Source organism: Primulina eburnea, chromosome 15 (assembly GCF_022965805.1).
Source record: "Primulina eburnea isolate SZY01 chromosome 15, ASM2296580v1, whole genome shotgun sequence".
Classification (NCBI taxonomy): domain Eukaryota; kingdom Viridiplantae; phylum Streptophyta; class Magnoliopsida; order Lamiales; family Gesneriaceae; genus Primulina; species Primulina eburnea.
In genome coordinates, this window is record NC_133115.1 from 34646371 (window position 1) to 34661651 (window position 15281).

The following is a 15281-nucleotide window of genomic DNA, read 5'->3' on the forward strand; positions in this document are numbered from 1 at the left end:
ATGGCACCTAACTTTTCAGGAGACGAATGCAAAGTTGCAAATGCGTACAGGAGAGAAAATTGAAATAGTTGAATCCTTAGCTCACAATGACAAAGTATGAGGACACAAGAAGGAACCCAGAAGAGCCAAAGGCACGCCAAGTAAGGGTGCCAAGCAAGAACGCCGCAGCGATACCGGTAAATGACAACCCCGACACAAGAATCGGGGAACCCAGAAGAAAGATCAATAAGTTGTTCAACACGGCATTCTGCCACGTGGGCGGCGTCGACTGTAGTAACTGAATGGCCCGTTGCAGCAGGCCTGGATCAATATCAGCGCTTGCTGCTTGAATGCTGGTAAAATAACAGAGTCCATATTATCTGAAAAAAGCAACAAACTTGTACTATTTTTGACGAGCCTATGAATCAGATTCATTTATAGGTCAAGTGAACAAAGATTGGAGTGGCAACGAGTTAATTACTCGTCATTATAGGCATTAATTAACAATAATTGACAGACTTAAACAAGTTTTAAGCAATGTTTATGACTTGCAATCGGAAATATTTTCTGATTTAAAAACAAATGGAAAGTCATAAACTTTTTTAAGCTTGAAAATTTAAGTTGTTTTTTATTTTATTTGAGAAAAGTCACTCACGAGTTTATTCACTCGTATATATTCTTCTCATTTAGTTTGATGATATAATTTTTAATACATACTTGGATTTGATTATGCTACATCCAGAATATCTTTTTTCCTATATTAACTTAGACGATGTCATTGAATTTTTTTCTCTGTGACTGGTTTTTGTACTTTCCTAATTAATTTCTCACGATTCATTTTCCCAATTTGCAAATTATACATCGAATTCTATTGTGTAAAATCATTAAGTTGTATATGAATTGAAATGTTTGAGTGGATTTGATTTCTAATTCATGCATCAAATTCACCGAATCTATTTGATTGAAAATTATAGTAAAAGATTTTGAAATCCATCGTATTACCCAATTATAATTTTTTTTCTTCGATTTCAAATTCATTCTTTAATCTAATCATTTGAAATGCATGAGTTTCAGATTCTTTGATTGATTTGAAATTTTCCTCAAATCCGAACCCTTTAATCCAAACAAAACCTAATATTAGATTAAAACAATTCACCAAATGAATTAACAAAAAATTTTAAATCACTCCATCTCTAATATTATGGGCAAAAACTTGTGTGAGACGGTCTCACAGGTCGTATTTGTGAGACGGATCTCTTATTTGGGTCACCCATTAAAAAGTATTACTTTTTATGCTAAGAGTATTACTTTTTATTGTGAATATGGGTAGGGTTGACCTGTCTCACAGATCATTATGAGCCGTGAGACGGTCTCACATGAGACCCACTCAATATTAGGAGTAGGTCTCTTATGAAATGATCTCACGAATATTTATCTGTGAGATGGTCAACCCTACCGATATTCACAATAAAAAGTAATATTCTTATCATAAAAAGTAATATTTTTCATGAATGACCCAAATAAGATATATGTCTCACAAAATACGATCCGCGAGACTGTCTCATACAAGTTTTTGCCAATAACCAAAAGATTACTTTCAAAACTCTAGACCGAAACGCATTAAAGACAATATATCCACAAACATTTCAATAATTGATCCTACGTATTAATTTTCATTTTCTTTTGTTTATCATAAGTATTAAAAAAAACTTAACTAACTTTAAAAATTACAAAGACCTCCCATTAGGTTTGTCTCGAACTTACATTTACTACCCGATTAACTTTAAAACTACAAGTTCATCCCCATAGTTTTTTTATATACCCTACAATTATCACTTTTTGTTCATACTATTAAAGATTATCACGTTAATTGTGAATTCGAGGTTAAACTACTCCAAATTATCCAAAAAAAGTTTAGAAAATTATCTTTAATTAAAACCATATGTCTGCAATAACTGAGCCGAAATTGATCAGCAAACACCTCCATAGTTAAACTAGCCAGTTGTGCTCTTCTGCTTATAATATTCAAGTCTGTAAAAGAATAGTGTAGAGAAGTTGATTCCATGTATCTGGTACACCAGCAATGCACCAGTGACTGCAATCCACCCCTCCGCCCACGTACACCGACGGGTGCCCATCTTTCCTCAATTGAGTCTGCAATAGTATGTCCAGAAAAGATACGGGCTTTTTCATGTTACTCAGCACGCTCCTCACCACCGCATCACCCGGAGGTCTTTCCCCGACGTAGACCCCCACTTCAACCGGAGTCGTTTGCCCGATGCAGTTCTTTGATTGTTCCTTCCATTCGCTGCCACTGATCATCACGATTATATTGTATTAAGTCGTGCCAAGAATTCATGAGCAAATAGCGTTGTATATGATAATGGATTGCTTTTCATGATCTTAACTTGTAATGAACTGCAGAGATTCCTTGATAAAAAACAGCAATCTTGGTGGGATCGATGTTGGAATCAACCCAGTTAGCCCAAGTTGTCAGAGCTATTTCGTATGCCACCATTCGATCCATGTCCGGGATTATTTTGTCACCAATTTGATAATTGTCCCATCTGCATCCATCCAATATTAAGTCTAGTTACTTCATTTTAAAATAAAATAAAAATTAATTTGAATATATTTTCGATCCCTACGTCTGAAGGCGGCCGGTGTGTGTCCACCAGTGGTAGCTGTTGAAGATTAAGATGTCGACTCCGATCCACAGGTCGCTGCCTCTGAGTGTATCAAGCTTGAGTGTGCGGTTCACTAGGCTTACCAGGAATCCATTTTTCATGAACATGACAGAAACTCCATATTCCTTTAATTCGTTGAAAGATAAAAGGTTCAGTAAGTGCTAATCTCGATCTCCAGTCCTAGGATCTTTTGTTACTACACTAACAATTAAAGTTTTAGCAACCAAGAAACATAAAGATTCGTGGCGATCCAAATATGAATAAATCCCACATGCATGATCATCTTAAGGGAAGAAATTGGATATTACCGGAAAGGATAGAGTAGTGATCAATCCTCGCGAGTCCAAGGTGAAATTAGAATTTGGGAGTGCTGAGTGAAGCATACACCCCAGTGATTGCCACTGGTTTGCACTCAGTGAATCCCCTACAAACATTATCTTTTTGCCTCTCATTTTTTCCAGAAACACCTTACCATCAAACCTGTCATCCCAAATTTATGTACACAATCTGTTAAATTATATATAATCCAATTAAAAAACATGCTTCTTTTTTCCTTTTTTCAACACGGGCTCCTTCGATTTAGTAGAAATTCAGATACAACAATGTACCTGGAAATGTTACAATCAATCGGCTTCCATCTATATTTAAGGTACATTTTATCAGGCCTCCCGTTTTTCAGACAATCGAGTCCGATGTCGTTGAAAGGGCACTGAGTCGATGCATCGTAGAGTGGATAAGAATCGTCAAAAACCCAGCTTCCCTTGAATAAATCACAGCTTTTCAGTGGCTTTTCTTCCTCGAAAGCTACATATTTTGTCGGTAGAAAAGAGATAACAATGGCAAACAAGTGACAGAGGGACGACAAAGGCTTGAAACCCATTCTGTATGGGAGAGTATCCAAGTTATGCTGGTATTTATAAAGTAATTCACCTTTCGTAACTTGTAAAAGTACAATTTGGATCTGCTAGTTATCAGGAGTTGTAATTTTAGTCCTTCAAATTAATTTTTATATAACTTAACATTTTATTTTTGGTCAAAATGTGAAAAAAAAAAATTAACCAATTCTCGAAAAATTAACAAAATGTTTCCCTTGTCAAAATTCATATCTATCTATATCTATACAATTAAAAATGAAATTGAAGTGGGAATTAATATAATTATATAAAGGGCTAAATTGCATATGCCCATGACTAACAGGATGATGTTGCAATTTCATCCCCTCTCTCTCTTCTTCTTTTTTTACCATTTGTAATTGTAATATGGTAAAGATTTGCCCATAATCACAAAAACTATTCGATAAATCCATTAAACTTCACTCGTTGTGGGCTAACAAATCTTTTAATTCTATTCGTTGCATTTAAGACCTGCATTTTTATTGTCCATTAATGCTTGGATCTCGATTAATGTTAGATTGTGACGACAGAATTCTGCCTAGTAAATACCAATTCCAGATTTTGGAAATACCGGTTCATTTGAATTGTGATTTTATTTCAACGAGAAACATTCGAGTTAATCTTATTTCAAAACTTCGGTTTAATTTGGTGCATACGTAGAGATGTAAATGTACCAAATCGTTCTCGAGCTATTCGGAGCTCGGCTCGATAAAAAGCTCGTTTGAGTTCGTTTGTTAATCATATCAAGTCAAGTCAGGTTTGTTAATATCAAATGAGCCGAACTCAAGCCAGGTTTGTTAAACAAGATAAATGAACTATTATTGAATCAAAGCTCGAACTCGGCTTGATTGACAAAATAAACGAGCTTTTAACGGGTCGAGCTCGAGCTTTTCGTGAGCTTAATAATTTGAAGACAATTCGAGCTCGTGTTTGTTGATAAAAACTTGAATCAAACTCAAGCTTATTACTGTTTGACTTTTAGATTGTTTATGTATACGTGATCGAAAATTTTATGGGGAGTCGTACCCAACAACAAAATTTCAACCATTCCCAACTTATATACTTTACAAGAAAAAATACATTTAATAATGATAATGTCAATGCATTCAAAGCATCATACCCTTTCAATTTCACATAGATTTGCACAAAAACCCGAAAGAGTTCAATCTATCCCAAGTTTATGTCTAATTGCTGAATGTCTTTCTTCGTTTGTCTTAAATATATAATTTAATATCTATATAAATATTATTTTTCATACTCTTTTATCAATCTATCATTATTTATTTACATTTTTAATTAATAATTTGTTTATTTAATCACTAAAATATTAAAAATATACACAAACTAGAATATATTTATTCTTATATCACGTGAGATTCATTAAATGTCTCCTATATGTTTATAGATTTTTCAAGTGAACGTGTATATAATTATGTGTGTTTGATTATTCAGGCGATAAGAACTCCATAAAGCAATTGATTCCAGGCGTCTGGCACTCCCGCGAGGCACCAGTGGCTGCAGTCGTTCCCCTTCTGCGCTCCGATGCCGTAGATTGAAGGGTGCCCGTCTTTTCGTAACTGCGAAAGCGTTGTCACGTCGAGCAAACCCACCGCCGTACGTGGTCATGTTGCTCAACACCGCCTTCATCACCGCCACAGCAGGCGGTGCTCCTCCAGGAGGGTACACCGGACCGGTGATTGGTTTGGTTTCTCCGTTGCAGTTTCCGACATTTGTTGCATTCCACCCTGCACCGCTACATAATTAGACATAAATTTAGAATCAACGTGTGGTGGTGTTCATTTAAACGTCTTTGTAGCTTTAACTGATATTTTTTCATATTTATTGTAGTTTTAATATTAGATATTTGAGTAGGTTTATTGTGAGACGGTCTCACGAATCTATATCTACGGGTCAACCCTACAGATATTCACAATAAAAGAAATATTTTTAGCATTTAATATTTTTTCATGAATGATCCAAATAAGAGATTCGTCTCACAAAATACGACCTATAAGATCATCTTACACAATTTTTGCCTAGATATTTTGTAAAGATATTTGGAATTTTCAAAATAACGGACTACTCACGATAAAGTTGTGCATGATAGTTTGTATTCAGACAACTTTTTATTTTGAAAAATGATGTAGCTTAGTAATCATGAGAAAAAGTTTAATTTTTATCCTTAACTTTCTATGCAAGTAACATAGACTGAAATTGATCGATAATAGAACTCAAAATAAAAAAAAAAATGTGCATGTGATCAAATATAATTTTCAGGAAAAAAAATGGACAAAAAGCTTGCTTGTAATATGGGTACGATATATGTTAGAATCAACCCACTTGGACCAATTTTTTAGTCCCTCACCATGTCTTTATATAGTTTCTCACTTTGCTGGATGTAATCCCATCTGAATTATATCATCCAGACCACAAAGAAGTTATCGAATTCGAATTTTTTCGCTTTTTTTTAACTGATACATTCATCTGAGCAAGGAGTTTGAACAATCTGCTTACGGTTGGCTGCTTCCCTTGTGAAGCCACCAATGCCATGTATTGAATACAAGCATATCCACTCCTTTCCATGAGTTCCCATTTTGGATCGAATCCAACTTCAGAATCCTGCCCTTCGTCTCTTTCACCAAATCTACCAGAAACGCGTTTAACGATATGTTATACTACTGCAAGAACATTTGCGTATGAATTAGCAAGTGAAAATATGCACCCAAACTCGGAGATATTTACATGTAAGAAATTATTAATCATAAACAAATTCTACGTGTTATATCTACAGGAGAGATTTTTATCAGTTACAGGTAAATAAAAGGTGGAGAGATTTCCAGTCTTCTGCAAAAAGTAACTTGATTGCAGCACAGCTACGTGCAACATGCATGTAAGAGATTGCCATTGGTTGAGGCTAAGTGAACAACTAACATTATTTTTTTGTCTTTAAACCTCGTCAAGAAATCTTGTCTACTGAATCTGCAAATTAAATAAATCAAAATACTTGTTGCCATTGGTTATTTTCTTGTCTTTAAACCTCATCAAGAAATCTTGCCCACATCAAGAAATCTTGCCCACTGAATCTGCAAATTGAATAAATCAAAATACTTGTTGCCATTGGTTATTTTCTTGTCTTTAAACCTCATCAAGAAATCTTGCCCACTGAATCTGCAAATTAAATAAATCAAAATACTTGTTGCCATTGGTTGAGGCTAAGTGAACAACTAACATTATTTTCTTGTCTTTAAACCTCATCAAGAAATCTTGCCCACTGAATCTGCAAATTAAATAAATCAAAATTCTTGTTGCCATTGGTTATTTTCTTGTCTTTAAACCTCATCAAGAAATCTTGCCCACTGAATCTGCAAATTAAATAAATCAAAATACTTGTTGCTATTGGTTGAGGCTAAGTGAACAACTAACATTATTTTCTTGTCTGTAAACCTCATCAAGAAATCTTGCCCACTGAATCTGCAAATTAAATAAATCAAAATACTTGAGCTCGAGTTAGTCCAACCATTAATATATGCATGATTGAAACCCCCCGTTTTTTCGAATTAAGGAAAACATTTTTCTGTCTACTCCTAAGTTCAAACTTAATTTCATGTACTCGAAATCGATTGATCGTTCAAGACGGAGCTCGAGCATGAAGCTATATATATACTTTTACTCTATAATTCACATAATTGGGCAGTTCACAAGAACCAGAGGGCGTCCATCTGTACTTAAGGTAGAGCTTATCCTGCCTTCCATTTCCCTCGCAGTCAGCAAGAAAATGCAAGTAAAACAGAGGAAAGAGCTTAGGAATCCATATGCCATTTCTTGCCTAGGCAAATGTCAGGAAAAAGATAAGAAAATTTTGGCAGTTTTTATATAATATTACAAATTTTTAGAGTATGAGTACCATTATATTGTCGGTCAAGTTGGTGTATAATGGGATTATATTATTAATCTATCTTGGAGGGAAAGACAGTTTTCCTTCTCACCAAGCATAGTAGCATACTCAGAGAGTGTTCATAATGATTGATGTTTGGTGGTGAACTTAATTTTATTTTGTTGCATCATATTTTTTTACGAAATTAAAGAGTTAATTAATTTATTTTTTAAAAGTTCATACCACTCTTTCTTTCTTTTCAAATATTTTGCCAAGCCCATTATTACTTATAACTTATTATATGTTTTTGAATAATTTTACATGTTGTGAGAAATAAATTATAAATTTGATAAAAGATAAGAAATCCTACGAAACAATCACATAAGTCAATTTTGTGTTATAGACAACAATTTCACTTGAGAAAATATTGGTAAAACAAATATATCACTAAAATCGTGTATAAAATACTAGATATGATAAAACGGCAATAGAAGAAGTTGTGTTTGAAGAAAACTTTAAAATTTTGTGTATAATTTTGTTGGAAAATTATATTTGGCTGTTACGAGTTTTTTAATCTTTACTCTAGTTGTGAAGTAGGACAAATTATATATTCTAAATGAAATTATAATTACTTAAAAATTAGCTCAAAATATAATATTGGATGTCGAGAATACATATATTATAATGGTAAAAAAACAAATTGCACCACACAACTAGAGAATGATTCGCCAATATATAAACGACAGTCAAAACTCCAAAAAACCCAAAGATTTTCATTTAACCCACATGCGTCTGAACAAAGGGCTAATGCCGAACTCCAAAAAAAAAAGACGAAATTATCGAACGAAGCTCTAAATTAACTGATTCACCATATATACCTGAGTAGGCTGGCAGGCATTGGGCTGCCACCTGTAGCGGAGGTACGCCTCATCGGCGCGGCCATTTTTTTTAAGGATTATAAATTTCCACATCGAAGAGTTTTGCAAGCTATATATAGTTCCATTTACATGACTTCCCGAAACAACAGCAATTAGAGCGGAACGTGCTGAAGCCGCATAGGAAAGTCAGTACAATGATCACAAATTTAGCTGAAGGCTATATACAATCTAGTAACACAGCGTGTCAACAAAATAGGATCACAAAGAACAAACGGCTAAAACTCGATACCACTGTTGAACTGAACGGAGTAAGAAGGCCTGCCGATATTGCCAATAGGAGTTTCAACTTTAAGGACTACACCTGCGTTCCCCACATTTCCATTCCATTTGGACCTTCCGACCTTAATTTGGAATTTGAGAGAGGGCGTAAGAAACTACTTGGAATTTTCAAACAGAAAATAGGAAACTGGCACAAGTACGGTATAAAACATCATATTTATGACACCTGAGAGATAAAGAACAAGTAACTTACAGATACAGATGCAAACGCGTAGGGATTGGCGACAAGGGAACAACCAAGGTTAAGATTCAGTTGCTCCTTAACTGAACGAGTAAGTTCCATCCGCAGACCTGGACAGCTACCACCGACTGTTGGACATATGCTGAACATGAAGGGAACAAGCAAAAATAAGTCGACTGTAAATCCCAATGTTTCCAGATTGCACATGGTAGGCAAAGGAAAGTAAGATCCATAATATTGAGCCTAACAAAGCAAAGTTCAGCTGCTCCACTGATATCCAGTACGAATAGAAGCATTTCAAGAAAGAACAGAAAGGGAAAACAGTGAGAGGAAAACACAGGAGTAACAAGATAAGTAATCAATATCACCTGACTTGTACTGTTGGCCTCACCAGAAGGCCAGATCGCTTCCAAGCTAAGGCCTGCTCCAGGCCTAAGGCAAATGATTTGTCAGGCCACTGCAACATTGGTGTTATGCGTGTTCCCCATTTATTCTTCATAAATTAACGACTTTATCAGCAGTGAAGCTCAATAAATCGGGTAAAGTCTTTTACTGTTTAATCATTGGGCACATGAATCGAGTGTCCATATATTCAGCGATATTTGCGAAGACTCATTTCATGATGATGCAATGGCTTTATTAAAATACGGTTACATATAAGAGCATACAAGGAACATAAAATTTTGGCAACATAATCAATCTCTCAATAGATAACTGCAGTTTCACCTTGCAAGAGAAACTGAACTTCATTTCTCCTGGATATTGACCCTGGGCTTGAAGCAGACCCCCGCACAGAGGCAGGAAAGCACTGGTGGATAAACCCTCACCAGATACATATGTGACCTGGCCATTTGGAAACTGCATGTCCATGAATGACTGCATACATAAGAAATGACGACATTAAGAATCGGTCCAGCACAAGAGAGTGGAAAATTTAGAAAAAACAAGATAATCTGAGGCAAGTTGTTTATAGAAGAATTTCATTGAAATTATAAATAAAAGAATCATGATTACCGATAAAAGCATAAGGAAATTTTAAAAATCTCTCTTTTAGGCAATTCCAATTCATTTAACAAGCTGAGATTAATGCAATCAGAAACATGAGGAAACCGTACTAAGATTAAATCGAATTAAAACTAGGAGAAAGCTTATAAGATTCTAAGGTTCCCCAACGATGCATTTTCAGGCACATAACCAACAAATTGAAAATTTTCTCAATGTAAACTGTTATTTTCTTCCCAAATTTACACCAGTTCGCTTTACTCTCCACGTAGAATGACTTGGGGACTCAACAACATGCCTACAGCCACAGCTTCTGATAACAGTGACGCTGTTTATATAATAAATAACGGGTTCAAACTTACACAAGCCAAAGGATTAAGGCATATCATAGACATCAACAGCCACCGTCTATTTTTCGACCACACTGCTGGACAAAGGGAATGCACTCCATTCTGTATAAAATAAAAAAGAGTCTGATCAATTTTGCATTACAGAAAGCAGGATATGTATAAGTAGCTACTGATGTTCAGAAGATTGTTTTGTTATTCAGCCTTTCTTGGGCCATTTAATGTTCTATGGGAATGTTATGAACATTGTTTTTCTAAGAGTTTTAAATTTTCATTTATAACAAGGAATTTCATTTACTCAATCAACCAATGTTCAAACACGCAAGTGATACATATTTCTGAATCGTATTCACATAGTACATAGGCTCGATAGGTCTGTCATACCTTCCTATCATAACCATACCACAATAGGTGTTGTTTTGACAGATGAACAGGCAAAAGCAATGTGGAATCGCGAACAAATAATACAGGCCCAAGCTGGACAAGGAACAGAGATGAACGTTCATTTCCTGATATGGAACTTCCTTGCGATGCTTCGACTCTCCATAACTCTCCTCGAGCAACCAAGGAACTTTCAACTTTTTTTGTTCTACTGTCATAGGTTGACGACACATTGACAGTACCCTGCATGTGCAGAACAGTGAAATTCAAAAGACAAATATATGGAGAATGATGAGGGTGACGAATCAAAGGCCTTTCTCGTCTTAAAAAAATATCAAACAATTTATTTTTAGATTTTTTATGTTCAAGTTTTGCTCCTTATGCATTAGGTTGGGTTAAGGTGCATAAACAAAAACGAAAGATTCGTGATATCCAAATTTCACCTGCGATCGACCCAAATGTTTCAATGATTTGGTAGTCACGCCAAAATTCTCATCTTCTTTTGACTCATCTACCGCCATTGCATCGTTTTTTTGGAGTCCATAATCCTTGAACCTTTCCGCCAACGATCCCAAATCCTCCTGCAGAGCAATACCCATATTTGTCCTCGGACTATTACCCTCCATACTGACTGACATCCCGGTATTTTCATCATGCCAAAAAGGCACAGGCAAACGCCTAAAAAACTGTTGAACCACACCATTCACACATGCACCGACATCAACCCCCACCTGTCCTATTCTGTTCCCAATATCAAAAATCGCAGTCACGCCGTTGATGGCAGAATTATCTACTGCAAGTGGAAACTCCGGTTTCATGAAATTCAACGGCTGGAAATCAACTTCGAATAGATTCGGCGTGGGAGGATTTGGCCATGAAAACGAGGGTGGAGTGATATGAGTATGAATCAGACCCGTAAAACCCTGAGCTAGCCTGTCAGCTAAATCCTGCCCTTGCTTCTGCACCTCCTCCCAAACCTCAAATGGTCTCTCCACGGACAACATCAGGACTAAATTATAGTTTCAAAACTATGTCAATCACTCACGTGTAATCCCAAAACGGGAACTATATCAAGAGCAGAACCACGAAAAGTCACTCAAAGTATTCACGCTGAAAAATACACCTAAACAGAACAGCCAAATTGTACAGATCGATTCACCACTGCTACAAATAGACACACGCAAAGCTTTCCCCAGAAAATTTAAGCAATTACGCCAGATCCTGAGTTTGACTAATCTATCCGTCACCAGAACGGAACCAAACTTGTGGGATTTAATATCTACTTCATCCGATTAACTGAAACACAACACAAAACAAGTAAAAAGAAACATAAAATCGAATCCGTCGATCAAGGGTTTGAGAGAGAGCTATTATTACCGAAAAGCGTGCGAACGAAGATAAGAAAATTTGATAAGAAATGCGGTAGAGACAGAGAGTGAGCCATTTCAATCGCACTTTGCGTGGTTAAATGCGCGTGAGATGTCGAGCCCGATGGTCATTAAGTCCTTTGGGCCATTAATCAAGATAAAATTATGAAGTCGGGTCCCCCGTGGCCCGCCCGATACAAATAAATCCGATCCAATTTAATGTGGTTCAAGATTGAACTTAATTCTGCAGTAATGTCGAATTGGATTTGGTTTATTGAAAACAAACATGGACGAACCGACTCATTTTAACCCGGTCATTAATAACTTGTTTATATAAATAGTTGTTGGAAAAGAATAAAATATTGATTACAATTATATTTTAATCCAACCGGAAATCATATAAGATTGATTTGGTTCCGTTTAATTCTGGGCAAAAACTTGTGTGAGACAGTCTCACGGGTCGTATTTTGTGAGATTCATATTTTATTTGGGTAATACATAAAAAAGTATGACTTTTTATACTAAGGCTATGTTTGGTAGTCATGATAACGAAATGATTATTAAAATCTTATGTTTGGTTCATTTTTTATTTAATCTACATGCCCTTGATTAAGCTTGAAAGCCCTCGTCATTCATGTTATTTGTGTGATTAAATATCTCTAAAAAGGTGTGATAATGTATAATTCTTGAATATTAATCATAATAAGATTTTATATTGATCATAATACTCTTGAATTATCTTCTTCAATATAATACAAAAATTTAATATTTAAATTTTTATTATAAATTAATTTTATATATTTTTATTATTTTCAATCATTTTAAAGAAAATAAATTATAATACAAATCTATATTAAGTTAAATTTTTATAAAATTTTAATCTTGTTAATTAATTCTTTTATGAAAAATAAATATTTATTAAATTCTAATTTATTTTAAAAATATATTTCTAATGAACATATTTAAATTAATTTTTAAAAATATAAATTATAATTATAAATATTTAATTATCTATCTAATTATTTTAAGAATATAAATTTAATTAACACTTAGGATATTTTGGTCATTATAATAAAATTTACAAAATTAATTCATCATTTTAAAATCATACCAAACACAATGTTATTTATCCCACCATACTATTAATTCATATCTCTCATTTTTCAATCACTCTAATTACTAATCATTTATTTATCTCATTACAAGTACCAAACGGAGCCTGAGTGTATTACTTTTTATTGTGAATATCGATATGGTTGAACCGTCTAATAGATAAAGATTTGTAAGACCGTCTCACCAAAATCTATTCTTAATTTTGTTGGGTGACATCTATATTTGGAACTTGGAAGATTAATATATACTTTAAAAAACATGATGATGAAATAAAAAAAAATAATTAATTAGGTAGATATGTGGTGGGGCTCGTGAGGGGCTTGTGTTATTTGGGTTTCAGATGGAACCATCTGTGGACCAATTTTTTGCCATCTAATTAGAACTGGTCAAATTAATTACCACGAGGTTAAATTATAGTTGATTAATTTAAATTACATTTCATTAATTTCATTTATATTTGATATAATTGACAATAATAATTTGCATGCATGGATATACTGCACTTGTATGTTATATTAGGTTTTCTTGTACAATGATATCATTTACGGATGAAGTATCATGATTGTCGAAATGGTGTGATGAGACGAGGAACATTGAATAATAATGTGTTTTGTTTTATAGATTAAAATTGAGCGGAGAAATTATATTTTTTTTTCCATTTGATTATTATAATTTATAGGCATTGTTTAATGTACATGATAAAAAAAATATCGATTTTTAATGATTCGCTTATCATATGTTTATGATGCAAAGTTTTTTATATAATAAAAAAATTTCGGTACAAATTATTAACTAAAAAAGAAATACAATCTTTATATTTGATTTTTCTTAAAAAAATAATTGTTGAATATTAAAAATTATCACTCAAACATAGGTTTAGAGTGGATATTAAATGTATCATTCAGTAATCATGAATGTTTGACCTCAAATACAAGTTATTTCGAGATTATCTTAATTTGAAATGGTTAATTCATAATAGTTTTAGTCCAAAATCAGTCGTATATTGTATCTCTTGAACCGTCTTCTTAAAATTCAAATAAGATAGCTTAAAAGATTTAAAAGAGAGAGATTCAATAGTGTTCAAATAAAAATTAAATTATCTTCAATAATCAGAAATGTTTGACACTCGATGCATGCAATATTCAAGATTTTCATAATTCAAAAGTATTAATGCATTATATAATTATTTAAAAAGCACATTTTATATAATGTTTGTCTCTTGGACTGTCTTATTTGAATTTTAAATTGTAAATAATGCAACCCAACATATTCAAATAATGTTGCATATCATATTGGAAACTAATTTAACTCAATTTGTCTTAATAAATTTTTGTACTCTGAAATTGAATTATGCAATGCCTCTTCTATTTAGCACTATATGAGTTGAATCATTTCAATATGCAATGAATGTTTAAACTTATATTTCTTCAATGTTACGAAGCACCTATATATGAAAACAAGAGGAAAAACGAGGCATTGAGTAATTAAGAAAATATAAATTATTATTTGATTTATTTTGAATTTTTATAATTCATTCTGATATAATTATTAAAAAAAATCATAATAGTAAACTTATGTTTTCTTAGGTATAAAATTATGTTAAACATATCATCTGTTACACATAAAGATGACAATGGGACGGAGCGCGAGCGAGAGCAAGAATGTTAAAGTTTTTTTCTCAAAAAAATCATATTTCTACAAATTTATGAACATGATAAACAATATGCGAAAACAGATCGAGTGTTACTTCCGGTCATCGAATATTTACTAAATATTTTGTTTTCATCATATTGAAACCTTTTAAGCATTAAACTCTCTGTAGATGGTGTATTTTTGTTCTTATGGTGTGTGTGCTTAGGAATCTAAATCACCTATGTTCATAAACATTTCTGGTAGCATCAATGAGTTTATCGGGAGCTCGAGAGTAAAAAAAACAGGCGTATGCGTGTCTCAATTTTTTAAAGTTGAGGCGCTGTACGCATCATTTGTCAAAAAATGCAAGCTTATGGTCGTCAACATTTTTTTACATATTTATTCTTCTTTTGATATAGACCTTTTTTTTTTACAAAGAATACCTTCCCCACACCCATCGTCAAATCCAAAATATGTCCTCATCTCTATCTGAATCCTCATTTTTATAATCATGGAGACTAGTTCTCATTCTCGGTTCTATACTTTGAAAATCCTCGTTCTCGACCTTATCAGATTAAATACTCATTCACGTCTCCATCGAACCTAGG

General features: G+C 33.7%; 2 protein-coding genes and 1 pseudogene across 2 annotated transcripts; all 3 read right to left on the reverse strand.

Moving 5' to 3' along the window:
- Nucleotides 1-1927: 1927 nt before the first annotated feature.
- Nucleotides 1928-3546, reverse strand: LOC140815679 (protein trichome birefringence-like 42). Its single transcript, XM_073174748.1, has 5 exons — nt 3275-3546; nt 2975-3146; nt 2628-2791; nt 2388-2546; nt 1928-2293 (listed from the first exon to the last, which is right to left on the reverse strand). The coding sequence occupies exons 1-5, from the start codon at nt 3544-3546 to the stop codon at nt 2005-2007; spliced, it is 1056 nt and encodes a 351-aa protein (XP_073030849.1). The 3' UTR covers nt 1928-2004.
- Nucleotides 3547-5007: 1461 nt separating this feature from the next.
- LOC140815680 (protein trichome birefringence-like 42) lies at nt 5008-8404 on the reverse strand (annotated as a pseudogene).
- Nucleotide 8405: 1 nt separating this feature from the next.
- LOC140813702 (uncharacterized) lies at nt 8406-12066 on the reverse strand. The gene is made up of 8 exons (XM_073172345.1): nt 11939-12066; nt 11005-11857; nt 10565-10804; nt 10196-10285; nt 9558-9707; nt 9200-9324; nt 8844-8973; nt 8406-8712 (listed from the first exon to the last, which is right to left on the reverse strand). The coding sequence occupies exons 2-8, from the start codon at nt 11563-11565 to the stop codon at nt 8587-8589; spliced, it is 1422 nt and encodes a 473-aa protein (XP_073028446.1). The 5' UTR covers nt 11566-11857; nt 11939-12066; the 3' UTR covers nt 8406-8586.
- Between the last annotated feature and the right edge of the window lie 3215 nt (nt 12067-15281).

What these genes read in the sequence shown, in the direction of transcription:
- LOC140815679 (XM_073174748.1), bottom strand. Translation starts at nt 3,546, where the DNA reads ATGGGTTTCAAGCCTTTGTCGTCCCTCTGTCACTTGTTTGCCATTGTT. An exon ending in CACACCGGCCGCCTTCAGAC is followed by an intron (nt 2,547 to 2,627) that starts GTAGGGATCGAA and finishes GGATGGATGCAG; the next exon opens with ATGGGACAATTATCAAATTG. An exon ending in ATCTCTGCAGTTCATTACAA is followed by an intron (nt 2,294 to 2,387) that starts GTTAAGATCATG and finishes CGTGATGATCAG; the next exon opens with TGGCAGCGAATGGAAGGAAC.
- LOC140813702 (XM_073172345.1), bottom strand. Translation starts at nt 11,565, where the DNA reads ATGTTGTCCGTGGAGAGACCATTTGAGGTTTGGGAGGAGGTGCAGAAG. An exon ending in GCCTTAATCCTTTGGCTTGT is followed by an intron (nt 9,708 to 10,195) that starts GTAAGTTTGAAC and finishes TTATGTATGCAG; the next exon opens with TCATTCATGGACATGCAGTT. An exon ending in AGTTCAGTTTCTCTTGCAAG is followed by an intron (nt 9,325 to 9,557) that starts GTGAAACTGCAG and finishes TAATTTATGAAG; the next exon opens with AATAAATGGGGAACACGCAT.